We start from the raw sequence: 26,700 nt of genomic DNA, 5'->3' as shown, positions 1-26,700 counted from the left end.
TTTTTAATTTTTTATGTTAAATGGTGGGAAACGGGGGACCCCATTGAAGAGCGCTTCGCCTTTCTTTCAGTTTGAATGTTTCTTTCCTTCTCTTCTTCTGCTAGCTAGCTGTTTACATAGCTTTGTGAATGGGTATTTTTCCTTGACAACGGGAGAAAAGTGTTGCACCATTCCCGGAGGTACTGCAATACCGGGTCGATGCGTGGAGCAGACGGAGCAAGCCCCATTTCCGACTCCCTGTTCGAAAAATCCATTTAAATCCGATGGGGGACGTATAAGATATTAAACTGATAAGAACCGATTTTTAAAAAAACAACATTTTTTAGAAAAATAATTTATTATGTTCAAAAACCATACTTATTATACAAACTCAAAATTTTTAGTCAAACAATTAAACCATGGTATTTTAACTTAACAATCGAAAAGAACGACAAAATAAAATCTCAGGGGAGCATCATCCCTCCCCGTCATTCCTACCCATTACCTTTCCCTATCTCTCCGCCCCTAATCTATCCCTTTATAAATCTCAATCTAACACTCCCAGGCCTAAACCCCCTTTCCACCTCTCCCGTGCCGCATGTTTCCCCCACTTCCTCTCCTCCCTCTTCATCCTCCCTCTTAAATCTCCTTCCACCCTCCTAACTATCCCTTCCACCCCCTCAATCTCTCCCTGTCTATACCAAATTCTGCCTGGCTTCCCACAGCCCCCGTTTAAAGAGGCTCATCTGTTCCCCTCACTCTCCCTACACCTCTCTCTGACCTAGCCCATGTCACCACAAAATCACCCCTTACCAAACCTATCAACACCCGTGCCTTAGCCCATACCACTCCGGCAAAGGCACAGTCCCAAAAAGAATGGCGCACAGTCTCCTCCCTGCCACAAGCAGATCTTGGGCAGGTGGGGGATTGCGCCAAGCTATGCCGGTACATGGTGGAACGTACCGGCAGACACTTGTGGAGGCTCAACCAATTCAGGTCCTTGAGCCTGTTGTCCAGGCCCCGCGCCTGCACTCCCTCCCAGACCACTTCCGAGATGCCCGCTAGGGGCGCAGGACTCCCTGCCGGCCTGACCTCCTCGTACAGTTGCCTGTGGTCTAAACCTACTCCGGCAACTTCAACCTCGGGATGCGCACGCAGCCACTTGGCCGCATGGCCAAAGTGCCACGGCAGCTGTTGCGCCCCAGGACCCGTGTTAGACCACACCATTACGCTTCTTGCTTGGTACGAGAAGAACACCCGCAGGAGGTAACCGGACGGGTGTATCACCGGATGAGCCAGTTCCTTCAACACAAAAGGACACAAAAATTGTGTCCAGCTTGAGGGGTATGTTTGGTACCCCCCTACCTCCCTCCCCGATGGGACAGAGCATGCGTGCCCTGGCGACCCACTCGTACCTGCCACCCCACATGAACTGAAACACAAGCCTCACTAGAGGCCTCCTCAGACAAGCCGGCAATGGGTTGATGTATGCCAAATACAAAAGAGATGGCAATACATCCACCTTTAGGACCTTACCTATAAAAGACAAATACCTAGCCTTCCACATTGCTAGCTTCCTCTGTACCACTGCGATACCCATGTTCCAGTTCAGCGTCGCTGAGCCGGAGGTCTCAAAATGGACCCCAAGAATCCTCAGGGCCCCCTCACAGAGAGATAACCCCCCCGGGCACATCCGTCCAACCGCGCCATCTTCCGAAAAACTTAACGGAAGACTTTGCATGATTCAGAACTGCCCCCGACGCTCTGGTGAAATCCCCAATGATGGTAAGGGAATACCCCCCTGTATTGGACAAAAATGAATGGGAAATCATTGGCATCGGACAAACCATATACACATTATCCAATACCACCCAATTCGGCGTTGATTCATCCAAAGTGTATTGCAAATGCCATATGGCAATTGCCAGTTGTAACACTTTAAAAATCCAACAGGTGGCGAATCCGCTCCACCTTGGTTTTTCATATTGGAAATGTAACCCAAGTCAACATCCAAAAGCAAAAAAAAAAGATTTTTTGGTCAAAAACTTCTCACCCCTTAAAAAAGTGCTTTCTGGACCGTTTTTCGAAATTCTTTCGATTTTTTTTGTCAATTACACATGTGTAAGAACTGAATGAATATACTTTTGTCCAATTTTATTATCATATATATATTTTTTTTTTTTACATGCGCATAAGTCATATGTTTTGTCCATTTTCAATATGATTTCATAGGAAATCAAAAGTCAAAAATGTCAAAATTTTGTAAAAAACTTCACACCCTTAAATAAACCTCGGAAATTATCAGTTGTCACCCTGACCATCTCCTCTGGTTTACTTACTACACTCCCATTTCCTTCCCTAACGCCATGCATTACCTTACCGACTTAAAGAACATAGCGGAACAAGTCTCATTATGTTCTAGAAAGCCACTATGCGCACGCTCCAGGAAAGCTCGAGCCCTCTGCTCCTGCAGCTCCCTGAGCTGCGCCTTTAGGGCTGCGAATCTCTCCCAGTCAATCGACCCGCCGAGGTTGCCTGTCTCGTACTCGAGTTCAATTAACCTTTGGATACGATCCACCTCCCTCCTCTCCTCCCTTTTTTTCCTTCTACAATATCCTATTATAAAAGCCCTAATCCTCACCTTAACTAAATCCCACCACTCTAACACCCCCTCGCACATGGACCGGAGGCCGTAACCCCCCTGGAGTTGCGCCATGTAGGACCGACCATTGCCGGAGTAGTGTGCAGGCCACCATCAACCAGACCATGGCAAGCCATTAGCCCAGTGATGGCGCCTGCACTACTATCACCACCTACCCCTAAATCTATATTATAAAATCCCCTCCTATCGCCAAGTGCCTGTTTGTAACACACAGGGGCGCCAGACAGTCCACCATCTCCCTCCTGTCTGCCACCACCTGTGGTCCATACACCCCAATTAACCTATATCTAACTTCTCTATACTTCACATCTATCCCCAATACTCTACCCTGCATTACAACAAAAGTGCTCTCTACCTTAACCTCTCTTTTCCCACACAAAATCCCTACTCCTGTTGAGTGCACCCCTCCTATGCCCCAAAAGGATTCCCCCTTATCCCACTCCCTCCTAAATCTACACACATCCCCACCATCCCTCAGGTGAACCTCCTGTAAAAAACAGGAATCAAACCCCACACCCTCTAAAAAATTAAACACCGCCCTCCTTTTAATAACATCCCTCAACCCCCTTATATTTAAACTAAACAATTTAACAGAAATATTTATTTAATTATTTACAAACAAACAAACCCTCAACAAATAAACCCAAACCAAACAAAAAACAGGAGACTCACCTGATGCTCCCCTGGTCCATCTCCACCGGCGGGGACGTCCTCTCCACTCCTGACGCTCCCCCGTCCTCCTCCATCTCCCCAACCCATGATGCAGGCAGTGTGTTGGGTTCCCCACCACCCCCCACCACCCCCCCCTCCCTGTTTGCCTCGGGGCTGTATGTAGGGGACCCCATCTCCTCAAACAGGAGTTGGGATCCCTCTAGCAAACAGCCCACAGACCCCTCACTGGAGTCATCCTCCACCAAAATGTAAGGGGCTGAGGCAAACAGGGAGGCCAATGTACCCCCCCGCCACTCTCTTAGCCCCCCCTCCCCCTCCACACCCCCTCCCTCTCACTTCCTGCCAACCTCCCCCTCTTCGTCCCTTTCTTCTTTGGTGAAGGAGGTAGCGGGGAGACACAACGTCCCTTCCCCGCTAACTCCTCCACCAATTCCCTTGTCTCTTCCTCGAGGAAGCTTGGCAGGCTGTCCCCCCACTCCTTCCCCCCATCTCCAACCTCCACACCTCCCTCCGTCCCCGTCACTGTCACCATTCCCTCTTCCACTCCTTCTCGCACCACTGTCCCACTCTCCCTCTTCTCCGCTCCTTCCCGTTCTTCCGCCTTCTTTTTCTTCTCTCCTTCTTTTTCCTTGTTTCCATCTTCACTCGTCTTTTTTCTCGCCTCTTCCTTCTTCCCATCCTCTTCCCTTGCCGGCTTTTCCCCTGTGCCATCCGTACAATCCGCACGCGTCCTTTCTTTCCTCCCCCATCCCCCCCCCCCCCAGCTGCAGACGCGTATGACCTGTGACGAGCCGGGCAATCACGCCACAGGTGTGTTCTTGATCCACACCCGCGGCAAGCCTTGGGCTCGTCACAATCCTTGGCCTCGTGCTCTTCTGACCCACAAAACCGACACTTCTTGGTGCTGCACGAGGCCAGGGTATGGCGGAACGGGGGCTGATGGGCATAATACAACGTCCACCTGTCAGCCCCCAGGGAGAACATTGCCGGAGGATGGAGGTAGCCATCCACACTCTTCGGGGACTCCCTGAGTAACGCCTGGAAGCCTCTCTTCCCGTTCAAGAAACCCAGGGAGTCCCCGAGGCACCTCGCTGAGGAGACATTGTCCATGTACCTCCCCAGAAAGGCCCTCACTTCTTCATCCTTCACGTGCGGATTGTACATGGTTACGGTGACCACCCTGAAGTTGTTCCTTGCCAGGCTGGTCACCGCGTAATGACACAGGGGTCCTTCTTCTTTCCCTTCCGTCACAGTCTTCATAATCTCATTGTGCTTTTCTTCCAAATATAAGGTTACATCAAACCCCTTCTCCATTGGGTTCCCCTGAAGGCAGAGAACATCTTTAACCTTCAATTTAAGGTGCCCCATTAGGATGTTCCTCCCGAAGGTTTCTCTCCCCCAAGGCTCCATCTCTTTTTCCCTCCAAGAGAATCGCACCGTCTTAGCCAGCCCAATCGTAGGAACCGACCGTGATGAACTGTCCTGCGCCATCTCCGCAAGGACCTGGCTCTCTAAACTCCTCCAAAAACAGAAAAGAAGAAAACCCAAAATAGCCAAGAAAATATTTATACAAAAATAACCCCCCCAAAAAACTATTACCGCCCTCCAAGTTCGACCTTTTGACTCAGCGAGCTCTGGGGCACCTCGGTACCAAGCTTGATCTGAGCCAAAAAGGCAGAGAAGCGATAACCCACAAATGGAACCCTGCAACAGCTGGGCCCCCGGGGGTCTCGACATAACTTAGTGGGTTGGCAAAAGCCGGCTCCTCCCTCCCCACCCACCGTTTCCCCGGCGACAGACAGACAGGCAGGTGTTTTTTGGAAAAAGTCGCTAATGTGTCTTTAAGTCACTATCCTGGCCCACCTCTGTCAATTTCTCTTGAAACAAGATAGCGGGCTCTGCAAGAAGCAAAGCCCCTCCAAAAATACGTTGAACTCGTAAGTGTTCCTCTCCACGGAAGTCTTTAGTAAAAGGCGAAAGGCTTGTGCGTAATGAAGAGAAACCAGAGTCGTATGCAAGTCAGAGGTCGGGCCGAGACACACTCTGTGCACTCTAGTCCGGTTCCCGCGGGTGCTCCCGGAACCCACTCTTCCAAGTTTTCGAGGGCTGTGGATAAAGAGAAGGTCAGTGACACAGAGACACAGCGACAGAGAGAGACAGAGCGAGACAGAGAGAGACAGAGAGAGACAAACACACACACACACACAATCCTGGCCCAATTTTTTAAAAATTATTTTTTTAAACTAAAATGGCGGGAAACGGGGGACCCCATTGAAGAGCGCTTCGCCTTTCTTTCAGTTCGAATGTTTCTTTCCTTCTCTTCTTCTGCTAGCTAGCTAGCTGTTTACATAGCTTTGTGAATGACTATTTTTCCTTGACAATGGGAGAAAAGTGTTGCACCGTTCCCGGAGGTACTGCAAATACGGGGTCGATGCGTGGAGCGGACGGAGCAAGCCCCATTTCCGACTCCCTGTTCGAAAAATCCATTTAATATGTAGTTTAATATGATTATGGATTAGGTTGCGAGAGGTCCCAGGTTAAATAATCTATCATTTGAATCAGTTCCGGTTACCTTCAGATTAGTCCTGTGACACTTGTGGGGAACGCAGGGCAAATCGGAGAACATTGTGACAAGTGGGGTAACATTAGTTTGTAGCCCAAAGATTTTGGATTTTACAAACAGAAGTTGGCACATAGACGTTCTGACTTCAGACGAGTCCCCTGACACTTGTGGAGGATGAGAATACCACCGTGTTCGTGAGGGTCTCCCCTTTCCAGAGAGTGGTCATACGAATCTGTAGGTCAAACTGTACTGAAGCTAGAGACGTTTTTGTGAGAAGACCGATCATAGGTATGTCTCATGGTTTGACAAACACCACTCTAGGTCCACCATCTTCCACTGCAGATATGGAGGTGTAACATTAAGCAGTTATGGAGGATTGAGACAGATACGATGCGTCACAATCTCTCTAGTTGAAAACTGATCAATTTGAATGGGTATTTTTTACATGCATTTACTTTGATTCATGTACCTTTGCGTCATTTGACTCAAAATAAATGAGTTCCATTCTTTTTGACGTCTTAGTTTTTCATTTTCTCTTTGATCTCTCATTTTGCTCTTTATTCATTTGTCAACACTCGTCACCAGTTTTCTGTCACGACTGAAGAAGACAGAATGTGAGCGACACAGCAAATGAACTACAGAAGATTTAAACTGAAGCCTGGTCAACAGTTTGGAAGACTGTTATGCTCAAAAGTATATCACAAAACACTCACATAATGTTCAATCCGTTCCAAGCACCGTGGACACGTCAATCGATATCTTCACTATCATTGCTGCAGAGAGCAACAACAAAAAAATTGGGTATATTAGGCTCGTTGGTCTAGGGGTATGATTCTCGCGTAGGGTGCGAGATGTCCCGGGTTCAAATCCCGGATGAGCCCTTTTGCAGATCCTTTAACAAGCTCAGACAGGCAGATCTTGGGTCACTGGTCGGAACGCCAACTATCACCTCTTGGGGCGCAGGACAAGGTGGCTGAATGGTTTAGGCGATGGACTGCAAATCAATTTTCATATGCACTTGTTGGTTCAACGTCGCACAACATTTATTATTTTAGATAACCTGCAGAATGTTGGAGCAATTCTGACGTCCCACGAACAAGTATAATGATTCAAATGTAATACACTTGAAATGACATCCAGCCCCTAAAAGGAATGAATTCCTCATGCTCTGCATTGCCCAGGAATCAAAACCGGGTCAACTGCTTGGAAGGCAGCTATGCTCACCACTATACCATCACTGCTATATGCAGCTCAGTAGCAACATGGAGACATCGACTCATCTCTTGACCGTCTTTTTTGTGGAAAGTGAAAATTCTTTGACCAAACGGATCGTTGGTATAGGTGTATGATTATGGATTAGGTTGCGAGAGGTCCCAGGTTAAATAATCTATAATTTGAATCAGTTCCGGTTACCTTCAGATTAGTCCTGTGACACTTGTGGGGAACATATGTGAAATCGGAGAACATTGTGACAAGTGGGGTCACATTAGTTTGTAGCCCAAAGATTTTGGATTTTACAAACAGAAGTTTGCACATAGACGTTCTGACTTTAGACGAGTCCCATGTTTGATGCACTCTGGATAATAAAATGTTTTTGTTATGTTTATTCGAGATGTTATGAAAACACTGTAGACTGTTTTCAGCAAGTTGCAACATTGAAACGCATAAATGGGGCGGCAGCGTAGCCTAGTGGTTAGAGCGTTGGACTAGTAACCGGAAGGTTGCGAGTTCAAACCCCCGAGCTGACGTTCTGCCCCTGAACAGGCAGTTAACCCACTGTTCCCGGGCCGTCATTGAAAATAAGAATGTGTTCTTAACTGACTTGCCTGGTTAAATAAAGGTAAAAAATAAAATAAGCACTTTTCCATAAACAAGCTCTAAATCATGTTTGATGCACTCTGGATGTCCAATTTTTGCTGTGCTGTCTATTTGAGATTAAATGAAACATTGTGGACAGTTTTCAGCAAGTTGCAACATGGAAATACAGAAATAAGCACTTTTCCATAAACAAGCTCTAAATCATGTTTGATGCACTCTGGATGAAAAAATGTTTTTGTTATGTTTATTCGAGATGTTATGAAAACACTGTAGACTGTTTTCAGCAAGTTGCAACATTGAAATGCAGAAATAAGCACTTTTCCATAAACAAGCTCTAAATCATGTTTGATGCACTCTGGATGTCCAATTTTTGCTGTGCTGTCTATTTGAGATTAAATGAACATTGTGGACAGTTTTCAGCAAGTTGCAACATGGAAATACAGAAATAAGCACTTTTCCATAAACAAGCTCTAAATCATGTTTGATGCACTCTGGATGTCCAATTTTTGATGTCCTTGAAACATTTAATTGAAATATTGTAGAATTCCATTAAGTCCTATGGAGGACTGCTTCTTTTTTGGGAGTGCCAATATGGCTGACGGGTGATTAAGTAATTAAGTGTTTTGGAATTGAAGAAGGAACAAATATATATTTTCTTTAAAGACTATATTGGGCAAGAGATGGATTGAGTTGGGAAAACAGAAAAGCAATTGTAAAGAAAGGAAGCATATAAAGTAAAGTTTCATGAATAAATGTCAAGATTTTCATGTATCAAAATAAGCATTTATAATGACTTACACTATACATTGTTATAGTGTAATCTGAAAAGTAGTCAAACAGTGGTTGTAACGTGTTATGATTAGCCCTCACGGGGTAAAAGATTAAGAAGGAAAAGCAATCTTACTATCTGACTTTATTCAGAAACATTGAGAGACACTTCATTGAGTAGTTATGTACAACAGATACAATGAGCAACAGCTTTGAATTGAGGCGAGTCTAGATCTTTACAGGAGGTCTATATATATATATATATACACACCTATCTCATTTTAAAGAATATTCTAGATTTAAACACATATAAAGTAGTCAAAAGATAAATAGTCTTAGTTGCATGTTCAAAGGGACGCTTGTCAATATTAAAGCACTTATACTCAATTTAGAAGTTCCTGTATATTTAGGAAGTATGCACATTAAGTCAGGTGCAAGGTGGAGGGAGTACTTATATAGTATAGAATATTGTACATATACATTTAACTTTTGTCTTATACACAAACTCAGAAGATAAAATTGTTTTTAGAAATGGCATCGACAACAAACAAGATTAACACATCAGTCACAAAGCCCAGCACAATGTATGGACAGTACAATTAATATATAAAGTTCCATGTTACATTAACTTATCCTCCCTCTCTCTGACTAAAATGGAATACATGTACAGTATATAGCAGAATTTTGAACATGAATTGAAGTGTTAATAACCTGTTAAGACATTCACCATTGCCTTTAAGTCAGTTAAATATGCTTCACATGTGGCTGTTGGACATTGTCCAGCCTGTCCCAGGACGATCATAGGGGGCACTTCCTGCAGGAATGGTTGATCTCCAGGGTGCCATCTCAGCCCTCGTCCCTCTTTCCAGATATACCATAACATTCCCATCCGAAGCTGATTTTTCGTTCTGGGGAAATGTACAGTAAACAAGTGGTCAACTCTTGCAAACTTTATTGAATAAATACCAAAAATGCATGACAGACAACCTGATTGAATACCAAACATGTTCAAGACCGAAAATGTGATTGTTCAACACCGAAAACCTAATTGAATACCAAACATGCTCGAGACGGAAAACCTGATCGAATACCCGAACAGGAAACTTAGTTGAATATCAAACTTGCTCAACACAGAAAGCTTAATTGAATTCCAAACATTCTCACATAGTTTTTGGCCACACTTGGTTTTCCCATTGTCTCCTTCCCATTAGTCCTGTTGCTCTCCTGCAGTTCCAGTTTCTCCGTGACTATATCCATCTTGGTCATGATAGCAGCTACTGAGTGATCTAGTTGGAGAACCTGTCTAACCAACCTTTGACGGAATAGAGGAAAAATAATTGCCATTAGAGTAGATGGTACACAATGAAAATGGTGTAATGCTGGACATGACTGCATGGATGTGTGGTTTGATATTTACTTCCTCTGATGCACCATAGATACAAAAGTATGTGGACACTCATTCAAATTAGTGGATTTGGCTATTTCAGCCTTACCCGTTGCTGACAGGTGTATAAAATTGAGCACACAGCCATGCAATCTCCATAGACAGACATTGGCAGAAGAATGACCTTACTGGGGAGCTCTTGTGGCTGAATGGAAGCAAGACACCACAGCAATGTTCCAACATCTAGTGGAAAACCTTCCCAGAAGAGTGAAGGTTGTTATAGCAGCAAAGAGGTAGGCCAACTCCATATTAATGCCAATGATTTTGAAATTAGATGTTTGACGAGCAGGTGTCCACATTATTCCGTTCATGTAGTGTATTTCTAGAGTCTCATTTTAAAGATAATTGTTGTCTGACAACTACAATGCATGTACAGTTTACATCTCGACCTCAGTATGTAACCAGCTCTTGATGTTTCATAAGATTATAAAAAAGGTTGTGGATCTCATATGACACAAGCCAATTGGGAGTCATTCATGGTGCACGTACGTAGATGTTTGTTTGGACATATTTTTTTACAAAGTGTCCATCTTTGTAAATGGTATCAGTTTCCTGAGCTTAGTCTCTCTTGATAGCCTATCTGATTTTGTTCTGGGAGCCGAGATTACCCTGCGTTATACTCAATGCAAATCTTCAACACACCTCTGGAAGTCCTCTTGCTCCACCAGAGTGTTACTTGGCTTGCCATGCTCATCTATATCCATCGTGGATTTCTCCAGAGATCCATTCCCATAGTTTTTTCCAAGGTTGTTGAGCTCGGCACTAAGAGCATCCTGAGGATAATGACATGAGAAAATGCACGAATGGATTTCTTTTATCATATGAATAGCAGAGGGGTTAGGTAAAATTGCTCATTTAGCCAAGTCCACTAACCCTCTTCTCCTCCAGCTCCCTCTTCATCCTTTCTTGCTCCTCTTGGTCTAGAATTTGGTTTCCATCATGGTCGAATTTGGAGAAAGCTTCAGATATCTCATGGTCGGCATGTCCCAACCTGTAGGGTTAAGACAAGAGAGGAGAGTATAGACTAGAATCTGAACGCTATTGATTTATGACTACGGATTTTTCTTCTGTCAGAGAGTATAGTGACCTACTCTTTCAGAGTTTCTCTAAAGTCTTTGAATTCTAGTTGGTTTGAGCCAGATCGTAGTACTTTCTGAACATCGGATATCTTCTCCTTTTTCAATTTCAATTTCATAAAGGTCTTCATGTAGCTCTGAAACACAAAAATGTATGCATGTTTTTGTTGTTGTTTTTTTTGCATATGTCATATACACTGAGTATAGCGAACATTAGTAACATTGTTGAGTTGCATCTCCACCCTTTGCCCTCAGAACAGCTTCAATTCGTAGGGGAATGGACTCTACAAGGTGTCAAAAGCATTCCATGTCAACTGCAATGTTTTCCACATTTGTGTCAAGTTGGCTGGATGTCCTTTGGGTGGTGGACCATTCTTGAAACACATCCAGCAGCGTTGCAGTTCTTGACACAAACTGGTGCACCTAGCACTACTACCATACCTTGTTCAAAGGCACTTACACTTTTTGTCTTGCCCATTCACCCTCTGAGTGGCACACACACACAACCCATGTCTCATTTGACTGAAGGGTTAAAAATCCTTCTTTGACCTGTCTCCTCCCCTTCATCTACACTGATTTGAAGTGGAATTAACAACAATAAGGGATCATAGCTTTCACCTGGATTCCCCTGGCCAGTTTGTCATGGAAAGAGCAGGTGTTCTTAATGTTTTTGTATTTTGTATACTCAGTGTATATTTTATATTCTGATTTGTATCATATGCCATCTTACATTGGTATAATATATACCTGTTTACCTGTTTGATGATGTCAGTAATCTGAAGCTCATCCTTCTGGGATGACAGCTCTTCCTTGACCTCAGAATATGTGTCGTTGATGATAGCCAGAAACATGTTCTAGGGAAGAAATTCCATGAACATAAGATGGCAAGGTGTAGTTTACACTTCGAAAATCTAGTAGAAAGTATTTTGTTCAGTTCAACTCACAAGCAGCACAAAGAAGACAAAGAACACATAGGTGACGAAATAGATTGGCCCCAGGACTCTGTTGGCACGTTCAATGGCATCATAATCAAAATCTCCAAGAATAATCCGGAACTGTGTAAAGCTACAGAGAAAAAGGAAACCAATTAGAGTAATTGATCGATACTGTTTTCAAAATCTGGCCAATTTCTTGCGTGGGTGTTGGATTGTTATTTATTTATGAGAAAAATAACTATTTTTGGTGCTCTCTTACATGCACTTGACGAAGGTGCTGAAGGATTTCACCTCCGTACCAAAGAGCAAGTAGCCAAGCTGAGCGTATGCAAAGAACACGATGAAGAACATAATGGCAAATCCCATGATGTCTTTGGCACAGCGGCCCAGAGTAGAAGACAGCTGAGTCATAGTCTTATTGAAACTGATGTACTTGAAAACCTAGAGGCAAGAACAGAAGGAGTCAAACTTTGGGCACTGTCAACAATGACATGAAATGCATTCAAGTATTGATACATTCTGAGGAAGAAAGAAGTAATCTACCTTGATCCAAGCGAAGAACAAGTTCACTGCATTCATGTTGTTGTATTGTGTTTGCCAGAATGCAAGAAATTCAAAGTCTGCATAAATGCCAGGTTGTTCTAAGAGTTTACCAAGTAATTTGTCCACTTTAATGGTGCGAAAAACATTGAAGACGATTGCGACAATGGCAAGCTGTGGAAAAACAGATTTGTGTGAGGTTCAGGTTAGGTTTATCATAACTCGTAAATCAGCATCAATCATCCTCCTCAGCTATGTAGCTCACCAGCCACCACTGATTGATATGTGACTGATGCGATTCTTTTGTTACTGAGTGCTTTGATTGAGAATGATGTTTCAGCCTGTCCTCTCACCAGTATGACAACCACATCCAGAGTGTTCCAGATACTGCTGAAGTAGGAGAACCCATGGATTCGGAGCTCAAGGATCTCCTCCACAATGTAGTAGAGGATGAACAGGCAGAACACCATCTCACAGCCAATGATGAAGTAGTCCCAGTAGGTGATGTAACGAATCAGCTTCACCGTTCTAATCTGATATGAGGGTATCGCTCCACCAGTGGCCGGAAATTCAACCAATAACCTGCAGAAAAGGGAATCACTTTTAACCACTGGTCATTTGTGAAAGAATACATGTATAATGTCGATATTTGGACATCCACGGAAGACATCCAAAGTCACCTGACTCAGTCCTTATATGGACACCATATACAGTGTCTATAGAAAGTCTACACTCACTTTGGATTTGTTCACAATTTATTGTGTTATAAAGTGGGTTTAAAATAGATTTAATTGTCTTTTTTTTGTCAACGATCTACACAATATACTCTGTAAAGTTAAAGTGGAAGAAAAATTTTATAAAAAAAAAATGCTGAATGGAAAATGAAACACTAATATACCTTGAGTAGATAAGTATTCCCTCCCCTGAGTCAACACGTTAGAAACACCTTTGGCAGCGATTACCGCTGTGAGTCTTCTTGCTTAAGTCTCATAAGAGCTTTTCAAACCTGTATTTTCACACCTGTATCATGGCCAGACAGCAATTGTCATGTCTTGCCATAGATTTTCAAACAGATTTAAGTCAAAACGTTAACTTGGTAACCAACGCCAGTGTAGATTTGGCTTTATGTTGTAGGTTATTGAAAGGTGCATTTGGTATGGTATTTTATTAGGATATTTCATTCCTCTGCCAGTGTCTGGTGTAAAGAAGACTGAAGTAGGTTTTCCTCTAGGATTTTGCCTGTGCTTAGATCCATCACGTTTCTTTCATCCTGAAAAACTTCCCAGTCTTTACCGATGTCAAGCATACCCATACCCATACCATACAGCCTTATTCTGAAATTGGTTAAATACATTTAAAAATAATCCTCAGCAATCTACACACAATACCCCATAATGACAAAGAGAAAACAGATTTTTAGACATTTTTGCAAATGTATAAAAAATAAACAATTGAAATACCTTATTCACATAAGTATTCAGACCCTTTGCTATGAGACCCGAAATTGTGCTCAGGTGCATCCTGATCAATGTTTCATTGATCATACTTGAGATGTTTCTACAACTTGATTGATTGGACATTATTTGGAAAGGCACACAACTGTCTATATAAGGTCCCACAGTTGACAGTGCATGTCAGAGCAAAAACTAAGTTATGAGGTTGAAGGAATTGTCCGTAGAGCTCCGATACAGGATTGTGTCAAGGCACAGATCTGGGGAAGAGTAGCAGAAATTTCTGCAGCATTGAAGGTCCCCAAGAACACAGTGGCCTCCAACATTCTTAAATAGAAGAAGTTTGGAACCACCCAAACTCTTCCTAGAGCTGGCCGCCCGGGGGAGATCAGGGAGGTGACCAAGAACCCTGATAGCCACTCTGACAGAGCTCCAGAGTTCCTCTGTGGAGATGGGAGAACCTTCCAGAAGGACAACCATCTCTGAAGCTCTGAATCAGGGAGGTGACCAAGAACCCCGATGGCCACTCTGACAGAGCTCCAGAGTTCCTCTGTGGAGATGGGAGAACCTTCCAGAAGGACAACCATCTCTGAAGCTCTGAATCAGGGAGGTGACCAAGAACCCCGATGGCCACTCTGACAGAGCTCCAGAGTTCCTATGTGGAGATGGGAGACCCTTCCAGAAGGACAACCATCTCTGAAGCACTCCACCAATCAGGCCTTTATGGTAGAGTGGGAAGGAGGTGGAGCTGCAGGTCAGGGAGGTAACCAAGAACCACAATGGCCACTCTGACAGAGCTCCAAAGTTCCTCTGTGGAGATGGGAGAACCTTCCAGAAGGACAAACATTTCTGAAGCACCCCACCAATCAGGCCTTTATGATAGTGTGGCCAGACAGAAGCCACTCCTCAGTAAAAGGCACATGACAGCCCACTTGGAGTTTACCAAAAGGCACCTAAAGACTTTCAGACCATGGGAAACAATGGTCTGATGAAACAAAGAGGAAACTCTTTTGCCTGAATGCCAAGTGTCATGTCTGGAGGAAACCTGGCACCATCCCTACCGTGTGAAGCATGGTGGTGGCAGCATCATGCTGTGGGGATATTTTTCAGCTGCAGGGACTGGGAGACTAGTCAGGATCGAGGCAAAGATGAACGGAGCAAAGTACAGAGAGATCCTTGATGAAAACCTGCTCCAGAGTGCTCAGGACCTCAGATTGGGGTGAAGGTTCACCTTCCAACAGGACAACAACCCTAAGCAAAATATAATGCAGGAGTGGCTTTGGGACAAGTCTCTGAATGTCCTTGAGTGGCCCAGCCAGATCCCGGACTTGGAGAGACCTCCCCATCCAACTTGACAGAGCTTGAGAGGATCTGCAGAGAAGAATGGGAGAAACTACCCAAATACAGGTGTGCCAAGCTTGTAGTGTCAAACCTAAGAAGACTCGATTCCGTAATCACTGCCAAAGGTGCTTACATACTTATATAAATAAGCTATTTCTGTTTTTAAAGTTTTTTAAATTAGCAAATATTTCTATAAACCTGTTTTTGCTTTGTTATTATGGGGTATTGTGTGTGGATTGATGAGAAAAATATATATTTAATACATTTTTGAATAAGTCTGTAACGTAACAAAATGTGCAAAAAGTAAAGGTGTCTGAATACTTTCCAAAGGTACTGTATGCATGTTTTGGAATATTTGTATTCTGTATATTTGTATTCTTTTCACTCAGTCATTTAGGTCACTACAAGTCACTACAATGTTGTTGATCCATTCTCAGTTTTATCCCATCCCAGCCCAGCCATTGAACTCTGAACTCTGAACTCTCTTGTTTTAAAAATCACCAATTTACAAGCATTTCGCTACACCCGCAATAACATCTGCTAAACACATGTATGTGACCAATACAATTTGATTTGACCTCATGGTGAGATCCCTGAGCAGTTTCCCCTCATGTCCTGCAGCTCAGTTCAGAAGGATGACTGTATCTTTTATGTGTTTGGGTGGTTTAATACATCATCCACAGCATCAGTATTAACTTGACCATGCTTAGAGAGATATTCAATGTCTGATTTGTTATTGTTACCAATCCCTGCCCTTCTTCATAAGGTTTTCGAAAATGTTCCTTGTCTTTACAGTTGAATGAATCTGTACTTCAAATTCAGTACTTGACTGTGAGACCTGACATATGTTGTTTTTATGGGGGACAGAGGAAGGGGTAGTTCTACTTTTTATAAATGTAAACCCCTACTATTTCACATAGAGTGAGTCATTATCAATGCTTGTTTGATTTGTTAAGCCAAATTTTAATTTCATTTTGCCTCAACAAAGGGGGTGAATACTTATGCAATTACTATATTTAGTTCTTACATTTGTATTAATTTTCACTTTGACATTATGGAGTATTTTGTGTAGATCAATGACAAAAAAATACAATTAAATATATTTACATTTACATTTGAGTCATTTAGCAGCCACTCTTATCCAGAGCGACTTGCAGTAAGTAGTGAGTGGATACTTTTTTGCACTTTGTAACACAACAAAATGTGAAAAAAAGTTCAAGGAGTGTAGACTTTCTATAGGCAATATACATGAGAACTTGTGAGAGAGTCTACAGTGGCGTTACTGCGTGAAGTGGTCTGTTCTCCCTACCTGATGACACAGAACAGATTGATGTTAGCGTTGTAAGTGGAGAAGTCGATGAACACGGCCCTGGTGCCATGGTCCAACCACAGGTTGTTATTCATCTCCATCAGGATCTCAGCACTCTCCTCCTTGGTCCTGTTCAGGTCCTGGTAGTACCCTCCACCGCTGTACGTGGTCAGCAGACCCCAGTGGGCCGAACCCTTTATCTCTTTCTCATTGTGGTATTGCCAGCTGCAGACATAGAGGAGAGAATGTATTTTATCATAGGCCTTTCAGATCTACAGTCAATCTTTTCAAAGTTGTCTTAATGTCTATTTGATTGACACCCAAATTGTTCTGAAAAAAATAAACATACAAACACTTTGCCATGAGACAGCCAAAGAACCAAAAGGGTTATTCGGCTGTCCCCATAGGATAACCCTTTTTAGGTCCAGGGAGAATCCTTTTTGGTTTCAGGTAGAACTCTTTTGGGTTCTATGTGAAAAGGGTTCTACATGGAACCCAAAAGGGTTCTTCAAAGGGTTCTCCTATGGGGACAACCGAAGAACCCTTTTAGGTTCTACATGGCACCTTTTCTTCCAAGAGTGTATGGTGCAATAGGAGTCAACTACAGCCATGGCAGGACAAACAAGCATTGAAAAGAACATTTGAACTCACGCAGTTCCGTTAACAAGGCCAAAGTCCACCTCATCCTCCTTCTTCTCATTATAGACATCAAAGCATCCGGAGATCTCGTTGCGGAAGTCTTTGTGGACCTTACAGGAGTTGTTCATCACCTTGATCTGTCTCATCCTGGGTACCCCGAGCAGCATGTTCTCATAGTAGATGAAGGAGTGGTCCCCATTCTGTAGGGACTGGTCATTGTACCATTTGGTCCAGTAGAGGCCGTCCAGCATTGGGCCCTGGGCATACTGTTCAAATAGAGGTAGGTAGGCCACAGCATGAACAGGTAGAAGCATTTATGATTTTTGTTGGTTTATAACAACGCATTAGTATTTCCTTTAATGTTGTATTATTATTACTATCTTCTGATATCTTGATGTCACTTATGGACTTATGTCACATTTGTGCTATTCGTGATCAAAGTGATTGTATTGGTACAAGTTGATATCAGACAGTTCAATATTTCCGCAGGGTTAGAGCAGGGAGGGTACGTACCGTCCAGAAGTCTGCCATGCTGCTAATGGACTGAAACGTAACTCCGTTGCCACTGGGCGTAAGCACAAACAGGTCTGTCATGACTTTAGTGTAGTAGTAGGTATTGGAGCTGGTCATGCCATATGTCACTGAAAGACAACATGTAGCAACATTGTTATATCCAGCCATGGATTCATAATATCAGACTTTGCTCAGGGCTCAGTCAGACCACGTTGTCCTCTCAAAAGTCCAAGATAAGGAACGTCTGAAACAGACACGCGGGCCAGAGCATCTCATTTAAGATTTGTCATTTTGTGAAAATCACATCACAGAAGTCAAATCACGTCACAGAAGTCGAAGTGGCACCGATTAGAGCAGGTCATTTGTTGAAGAGATGGCACACTGGGGCGACGCAAATAGTCGTTTCAAACAATGTAAATCCGCTGCAGACAAAGCAACAATGGCTTAAGCCCCATGCTCTTATCAGTGAAAGGCAGGAGCACTCTGTCTGTGTTCCTTTCAGTCGTAATGTCCCGCTGGACAATGCCTTTCAGCCAGAAGGGAGGGGGAGGGTGTTTTATAATAGGTCACTAAAGCAGATTGAAAGGGCTGATGATAAATCAACACGTTACACAGGTTTCAGTTTGCCAAAGGCACAGTGATCATTTAGATGCCAATTACACTCAGATAAGGCATACTTTCTGTCTGTGTTGCCTATTGTCAACCAGTCTGCATCGTTACTAGATCTATGTACAAGGCACAGATCATACGTTTGCTTTGCTTACCCATGACCTGGCACACTCTGACACAACAAAAAGGGCAGGTCAGACTTCCAAAACAACATTATATAGAAAATCATAAATATGCCAAGCTAATCCCTGCAACGACGTTTATTGTTCCTGAATTGTACCCGAACACTTACTAAGTAACTCAAATAACACAATTACTGTTAGTCATAAAAAATGAATTATTGTTTGAATGTCCGTTTTTAAGACACATGTACAGTAGCGGCAGACTTGAAATGATCATGTTACCATACAGTCATATCCTTACATTGAAATGTGAATTCACTCAATATACATAGCCATGAACAAAAAGAAACATGTATTGTTGACATACTTACATAGACATATGTCCACAAGGAACACCAAATAGACCAGTAATTCCCTCAGAGTGGTCCTAACAAACAGTTCCCGGTTGTCCGATGTGTTCTCAGTCAGTGTCGTGCCCCACAGTCCTACATAAATGAAGAAAATCCCATAATTTCAGAGAACTCTGAAAAGATATACTAATTTAAGGCCGTACACATTTCCTTCCATGACATGCCAAGGAAGGGAATATTTCCGGCACAGCATTAGTCTGTACATCATTTCAACTTGATGACATTGCCAGGTAAAATAATTCAAATGAAGCAAATACAAAATACAACAACAACCCAACGGTGGTGAACCAATTCCTACCTTTAAAAAATGAGCAGCATCCACCGCGTTTTTTATTATCGGAACCTGTCTCCTGCGGCTTGACCTCTGTTGGGAAAGGGCTCGGCGTTGTCAGTTTGCACATGCTGTCGAAGGAGCCTTGTGGGTACAGAGGCTGAGGGTTGTAGACGGTGCTGATAGCCCGAGGTATGGGTGGAGGAGAGCCACAGTACCCCTGGTTCACCCAGGAACCCTTCCCCAGGCTGTCCAACTCACACTCCACCTGTCCACTGAGGTGACTCTCCGACCGGTTGTTGAGGCGCTGCATTGGTGCCTGGTTGGGATCACCTGGCTCTCTACACTCCAATATGGGATAATATTGCCGTAGGTTCTCAAGCAAGATGATAGTGAGGCAGGACCAGTCTAGCAAGCTTGTTAACCATCAACTGTCGGTGGGATCACTTTAAAGGGCCGATGACATAAGCATGGAAGAGGGAGGAGCTGGTGCTTTCTTGTGCACAATAAACTCCCCAGTTTAACATTGAATACATGACACACAATGCTCATTCTTCTATTAAAAGAGAGTTATTAGAATAGTGCACTTTTCTCATGTTCACTTTCTTCGGCAATAGGGGTGCTGAGAAAATCTTTGGGATGATTTGTTTCATGATGTTACTTCAAACTGACATAAAAAATTGGTCAAATAAAAAATGACAAATTTTCCTTAGAAAATGTGAGCGTAATGCCGATATATCACTTTTAATGTTTGTTTCTGTGTAGCTCTCAAGTATTTCCATATTCCATAAGATGTTTATTTATTTAACCAGATGGGAATCTCCAGCTTCAGTGATTTTTGCAGTTCGTTCCAGTCAGTGGCAGCAGAGAACTGGAAGGAAAGGCGACCAAAGGAGGAATTGGCTTTGGGGGTGACCAGTGAGATATACCTGCTGGAGCGCATGCTACGAGTGGGTGCTGCTATGGTGACCAGCGAGTTGAGATACGGCGGGGCTTTCCCCAGCAGAGACTTGTAGATAACCTGTAGCCAGTGGGTTTGGCGACAAGTATGAAGCGAGGGCCAGCCAACGAGAGCGTATAGGTCGCAGTGGTGAGTAGTGTATGGGGCTTTGGTGGCAAAACGGATGGCACTGTGATAGACTACATCCAGTTTGCTGAGTAGAGTGTTGGAGGCTATTTTATAGATGACATCGCCGAAGTCAAGGATCGGTAGGATGGTCCGTTTTACGAGGGTATGTTTGGCAGCATGAGTGAAGGAAGCTTTGTTGTGAAATAGGAAGCCGATTCTAGATTAAATGTTTTTCTAAACGTCACAACCTGTTAACCACTCAGTCATTCGCAATGGCAACAAACTCCTGCTAAACAAATTAATTGACATGTCAATTACATGATCCATTGACAACTGTTGAATGCTTGTGGCTGAATTAATCAGAATATAGCTGCTGCAGTGTGCCTCTGATCTCCTGCCCGAAGACATGGAGTATAATAGGCCCTGGTCACCTCATTAGCATATACATTTTTGACCAACTGTCAAAAAGCATATTAAGTTTGCAAACAATCCACAAAGCTTCTGAATTACCATGACCATCTGTGTAATTTACCTCATCCCACATACACATATTCATTACAATTTAGTGTATGTTGAGGGTGAGATATACTCGGAGATGAAATAATGAATCATATCATCTTTGCACTAGCTTGGTTCATTTGTAACGACAATTTTCCGTGAAGACAAAAATACATTTTTTTGTCACATACACAGGATAAGTGCAGTGAACTGTGTTGTTTTACAGGGTCAACCATAGTAGTACGGCGCCCCTCGAGGAAATTAGGGTTAAATGCCTTGTTCAAGGGCACATCTGGAGCAGCAAATAATTCATTGTTAATCAGATTAATTGACTCATTGAGTTTAAATGAAATGATTTTTGACAATAAATATAGACGAGACATAGGTACACTTATATGCATACTATCAAAGAGTGGGCCATCGACCAAAAAATGTAACAATGGACACAATTTTTTTTAAATTAAAAAATGTACATGCAAATCTATTGATTTCTATGATATATCTGTAGTGGTCAATGAATGTCATTCCATGAGAGGGAAACATTACTTTTCTAAACATAATCGTAAACTATACAAGTCTCATAACAACGGAAACATAAACAATGGAATAATAGAGCCCACATTTTGTGTGTATGGTAAAATAAAAAAGTTGTACTAATCTCAATCTCTAAGGATACGCTGTATTTCAAAAATTGAAATTACTGGAAATGATACAGACTTTGGCTTTGGAGGGACAATATGCAGTTCAATAACAAAGGGCTACATTCAATACGGACCGCTGCGTTATCGTGCGATTGAAATGTGGAGTTTTTTTCCCAATTGAGCCGACATATGCAGGTTTACGATCTTCCGCGGTCCGAAGGGATGTGGTAAAGAAATGTAACCACATTCAATATCATAGACAGAGCTATGTACTGTATGCAAGGACTGACCATCCATTATATAAAAATTATAGTATTATTCATGTTCTGAGGCTATACAGTGTTGTTTACAATTGCATTGTTTACAAACACTGATGTAAAACAAGGTTATATTTTGGGTTCTGATGGGGTACAACAGTTGAACTAAACTCATGAGGCATTTGTAAGTTATATTCTTCAGGAATCAATGGGTATATAGCATTATTTTAAGTAAAACATGGAAGTTGCAATCACAGATTGCCCCTCTTAAAATGAAATAATTATCGGATTAAATGCTATATGAAGAGATTGGTGGTAGTAACAGATTCTGTGTTAAGAGTCCAGCCATGAAGGTCCGTGCATCAGTGCCCCTGAACAGTGGAATTAGGCACAGCCATTGCCCAACAATAGAGTTTAATATCTCCTCATTGGTTGAGCCTTTGGCAGGATCTGGCACACAGGCTTCAATAATCAGATGCCGCATGTACCATGATGGCAACATTTAAACATTTCTAACGCTCACTTTCCATCCCCAATTCTTGGTATTCAAACGAATGCAGGTTTGTTGTGGTCATACGACTATTCTAGGGGTAACTCTGTACAGTTGTGCTAAAGTAATATGGGACTTTTTATTATTACTGAATTATTACTGACCTGATTTATGTCATTTCTTGGGTGTGAGTCAGAGGTACAGTATAGGCCAACATCACCTCCTTATTCTGGTGTCAAAATATTGACAAGGCATTTGTGAAATAATAATCCCAATTACTAGTGATCCGAATTCAACCATTCTGTTTAGCACTTTGTTCATTTCTGATAATGATCAACGACATGACATGCATTTATTATTAATGATGATGATGATGATCAATTGATTAGATTTGTCTAATGTTCTTCACTCGTAAAAAGAAAAAAGAAGCTCAACGACATCATCTCACATTTGTGGGCCCAAAATCGAGGCCCTTTTATTTGTTCATATGTTGGTCTACCATTGACGTAATCCCGTCTTATCTCAGGGCACAGGAGCTCCGGACAAAAGGACGGCGCACTGATCAGGGTGGTGCAGGACCAGACTGACCCGCCATCAATCTCACTTAGAACCTGACACATCAAAAGAAAAGAAATGCTGTACATTTTTAGGTCCCCTTTTGCACCCCCTGTTGTCTAGGTATACAACATAGATGAGATGGGGCAATTAAGATAGAAAGAGTTGAAAGGGCTACGGTTAATGGATGTTTTGGGTACAGGATGTACATTCACATTTAATTCCCCAAAGATATGTTATGATTGGTTACCATAACAATCTATTTACCTCCTTATTAGATGATAGACAAATACTGGCTCAGTTAAATGGAAAGTGACCTTCACCTGTAAAGTGCTCTGCGTTGATGTCTCCACTCAAGCCAAACAGAATGGTTGTTGGATGGGAACCATCGCTTGCTGACTTGGTCAAGGGATCCATGAGACGATCAAATATGTGCAAATGTACAAAAGAACAAAACTTGACACAACTCAAAAGCAATTTCAATAAAATAGCTAGCAACTTTTATTTCAGTAGAAAAACGACTATTAAACAAACACAGTTTTAAACACAGTTTAGAAAAACTGAAGAGCACAAAAAAACATGTAGAATTTACAAAATGCCTACATTTTGTGGCTAGAGAACATTATGTTAACATTTACAAAAATAGATTCAAAGTGTATCTTACCAAAGTTGTAAAATGTCACTGTTTTTTTACACAATAACAATTGGGGCAAATAACTCCACTTGTAATCCTATGATTCGCATTCACTATAAATTACACCAATTATGTCAGGGTCTCATCTGGAAGATTTGATACAAATCAAATCAAATTTTATTTGTCACATGCTTCATTAAAAACAGGTGTAGACTAACAGTGAAATGTTTACTTACCAACAATACAGAGAGAAAGAGAAAATCGAGAAAGCCAAGATGTCTGTGTGTACCAGGGAAGAGTACAGAGGAACCAACTCTTAGCTAAATCAATTGCAGTACAGTACACTGAAATGCAATACAAGCTGTCAATTGCTTTTTTTTAAAGAATTTTATATTAAACGTATGTCTAAACTTAATAATCATTAAAATATAAACAAATGTCAATAAATATATATTTTTTAAATAAAAGCAATACAAATCTATTTATTGACTCCTGGGTTGGAGAAAACGCCTGCATCATAAAAACAAGTACAGATTGTCGTTCACCTCAAACAACATGACTAGTTTTTCAGTTTACCATCTAGTCTATGTAGGAACTTGGAGGCCGTCGTACTGGTAGGGAAAGGACGAATGCATGTACTCCTGTTCAACTGGAGAGCTGTACCTGATAGTACTGAAGCACTGATAGTTCTCTGGCTGCACAGAGTCAAACTGCAGGTCCAGCCACTGTCTGTGGGGGGCTTTGCGCTTCTGGGCGTCCGTCAGGATCCGGCTGAGGGCCATGATGTAGCTGAGGGCCATCTGCAGAGTCTCGTACTTGGACAGTTGCTTATCCTGGCCCCACTGGGGGACCACTTTACGGAGACGGTCAAAGGCTGTGTTCAGCCCCTGCATCCTCTTCCTCTCACGGGCGTTGGCTGCCATCCTCCGCCGTGTGGAACCATCATGCTTCTCTGGAGATCCAGACTTCGAATCCAGACTCTCGGACTCGGATCCAGAGTCAGATCCAGTGCAACTGGGCTGGCGGGACACCATGGTTTTGGTCACAATTCCACGATTCAGTTCACAAGTTTTCTCCTGGTTCTGTCTACTGTATGTTACCAAAACCTCCCAAAATGTGGCGATGAGTCAACCAAGTCAAGTGGTGTGTTAACTAACCGCCAGACTGTTTTAAGATGTTTTCAAATTTCGCAAAGTTCCTCTTGTAGCTGTCCAAAGTCCTTGTCTAATTAAGCTGTGTATCGATAAAGCTGTATGTCAAGTGAACAATTTGAAGTTAATCCAAAGTGTTGGTCCTCTGCTAAGCCTAAACAGTAAAACAGCTTCTGTGTCTCTGGTCTTGGAGAGACTGAGGAACACACTTTTATATGACCCAGGAGATGAACAGGTGGCAGCAGGTGGAGTCCCATCCCATCACTCATACCCCCCCATCTATCCCCAATATTGCTTTTAACCCCCCTCCCCAATATCGCCCTCCCCCCCATCCTCAATATTGTTTGCTGGGATAGACACCAACGCAGACACACAAACACACACACCCACTGACAAAAACGCAAACAAATCCTTAATGAAATTCCAATTAAGTCAGCCTGTTCTATCTGGTCATGGCTTCACTCTGAGCCATCATGGCTTTACTAACAGCCATGCGTTGCAAACACAGAAATCTACCATCTGGCAATGAAACCTATAGAGCTGATTATCTTGGATGAAATTCTAACCAGTGTAAAGACAGTGACATCAAAGGAAAATCTCTAAGTAACAATTGAAAGTCTTATGTTCACTTTAATTCAATAGGAAATCAACATGTTGCAGTCGTACTTTCCGTGATCTTTTTGGTTTGTTTTTTGCTTTACATTAGGCCTTTGTTTGCTGTGTATGGCATACGTTGTATTCAATGTTTATAATAGCCGGTTATTTTGTCCCTTAAGTAAAAAATGAGTAATTGAATTGCACAAGAGCTGAAGGAACAACAGATATATAACATAGGGGAACTTCATTCGATGTCAACACTCATGACATTTGTTGTAATATAGATTATTGGGGCTTTTATGCAGCTTCTTTAAAATATCCATTTGTCAGATTTCCTTTAGAAAGTGAATTAATTATCATTGCTAAATATTATTTATTATCATGATTTTTATAAAAATGTTTGCATGTGTTTATTGATTATGTATTTGTGATTTGCATTGCATACCTACATTTAGAAAGAACATTTGGGGATAATATGTCACTACAAATGACATATTAAAGGAAACACCATTTGTTTATTTACTCGCTTATCACAGGTTTCGTTCTTAGTCATAATGATAATACGGATAATCTCATTTATAATCCGAGACAGATTATCCCCAGAGAAGAAAGTGTAAGTGTGACCCCTAACCCCTAAATGGTTTAAGAGTGACTCCTAGACCAACACCCTGCTCAGTTGCTCTTTTCACCGACTGGGATAAATAAAATGATTTTGAGAAGGACAAAATCACGTACACACAAAATATTCTGACATGTTATTGGTCTTGTGAAACATTTAGTTTTGAATTTGATATTTTGGGTAGAGTTAGGGACGGGACATGCATTACATGAATAAACAAGAAGTATATTCATTATTGCTATGGTTTATTAGAATGTAATAAAAGAGATTGCTCCAATATTGGGTGGCTATTGCTGGTCTGTTTACCAATGCTGTGTTCTTAATCAAGCACAGTATGTGGTATACATTAGTGTCCTTGTACTTTACTGGGGACCATGTGTGAAGTAAATAATTGATCTGTCTAGTGGTCCGAGGAAATGAGACTTGACAGAATCATTTGTTTAACTGTCTGTCCTTTCCATCTGGTGCAAGTAAGTCCAACAATCAAGGGATGAATCTGACCAGGTCAACAGCCCCTCCCCTTCCATCCAAACGTAAACACAAACCCACACAGTACATACCAACATCCCACGCATAGGCCTATTGCTAGCTTTAAATGCACTCAAATGTTAGACAGTCGTATTTCTGAATGGCATTAACAGATATGTAGAACATTTGCATAAAATAATATGAGTAATGTGACTACAGCAATCCCAGTCAATATTTATTAGCTCTTCTCGTTGTGTTTACTTCCTGGAATAGATCATGTAACGTAATGCCATAGAAAGGGATTTATGCGTGAAAACCCAGGGTATAGAAGCATTGTGTATGAATCATGAATTACTGCTAGGTGCCCAAGATGCTGCCTCATGCCTAGGTCATATTGGGTCAAGGACACAAGCTCATGCTGTTTGGTCATTTTGGGAATGGACTGGTTTGCTGTGCAATTAGGCATATAATCCCATCTACCAGTTTGGTTCATTGATTACAGATGGATGTAGTTGGCCAGCTGCTGCTTGTCTTGTGAGTGGCCTATGTTTCAGACCGTCTCCGACCTTTCCATTTCTTCCAGCCTTGTTTTCCCACTC

At 42.3% G+C, this 26,700-nt stretch overlaps 2 protein-coding genes, 2 non-coding genes and 2 pseudogenes across 4 annotated transcripts; 1 reads left to right on the top strand and 5 right to left on the bottom strand.

The window, feature by feature from the left end:
- Positions 1-157: 157 nt before the first annotated feature.
- Positions 158-335, bottom strand: LOC118369945 (uncharacterized; annotated as a pseudogene).
- Positions 336-5,207: 4,872 nt separating this feature from the next.
- On the bottom strand, positions 5,208-5,324 carry LOC118369936 (U5 spliceosomal RNA). Its single transcript, XR_004822714.1, has one exon. It is a non-coding gene; the product is annotated as a U5 spliceosomal RNA (small nuclear RNA).
- A 378-nt stretch (positions 5,325-5,702) lies between these two features.
- LOC118369946 (uncharacterized) lies at positions 5,703-5,829 on the bottom strand (annotated as a pseudogene).
- An 856-nt stretch (positions 5,830-6,685) lies between these two features.
- On the top strand, positions 6,686-6,757 carry trnap-agg (transfer RNA proline (anticodon AGG)). The gene has a single exon. It is a non-coding gene; the product is annotated as a tRNA-Pro (tRNA).
- A 1,835-nt stretch (positions 6,758-8,592) lies between these two features.
- Positions 8,593-19,529, bottom strand: pkd2l1 (polycystic kidney disease 2-like 1). Its single transcript, XM_035753919.1, has 15 exons — positions 19,150-19,529; positions 18,813-18,926; positions 17,711-17,838; positions 17,210-17,463; positions 16,559-16,783; positions 12,811-13,039; positions 12,461-12,631; positions 12,177-12,358; positions 11,927-12,047; positions 11,738-11,836; positions 10,998-11,119; positions 10,780-10,897; positions 10,549-10,679; positions 9,627-9,774; positions 8,593-9,370 (listed from the first exon to the last, which is right to left on the bottom strand). The coding sequence occupies exons 1-15, from the start codon at positions 19,433-19,435 to the stop codon at positions 9,218-9,220; spliced, it is 2,481 nt and encodes an 826-aa protein (XP_035609812.1). The 5' UTR covers positions 19,436-19,529; the 3' UTR covers positions 8,593-9,217.
- Positions 19,530-23,850: 4,321 nt separating this feature from the next.
- On the bottom strand, positions 23,851-24,300 carry atoh7 (atonal bHLH transcription factor 7). The gene has a single exon (XM_035753770.1). The coding sequence runs from the start codon at positions 24,298-24,300 to the stop codon at positions 23,851-23,853; it is 450 nt and encodes a 149-aa protein (XP_035609663.1).
- Between the last annotated feature and the right edge of the window lie 2,400 nt (positions 24,301-26,700).

Source organism: Oncorhynchus keta, chromosome 36 (assembly GCF_023373465.1).
Source record: "Oncorhynchus keta strain PuntledgeMale-10-30-2019 chromosome 36, Oket_V2, whole genome shotgun sequence".
NCBI lineage: Eukaryota > Metazoa > Chordata > Actinopteri > Salmoniformes > Salmonidae > Oncorhynchus > Oncorhynchus keta.
This window is presented reverse-complemented; position numbering and strand designations above follow the sequence as displayed.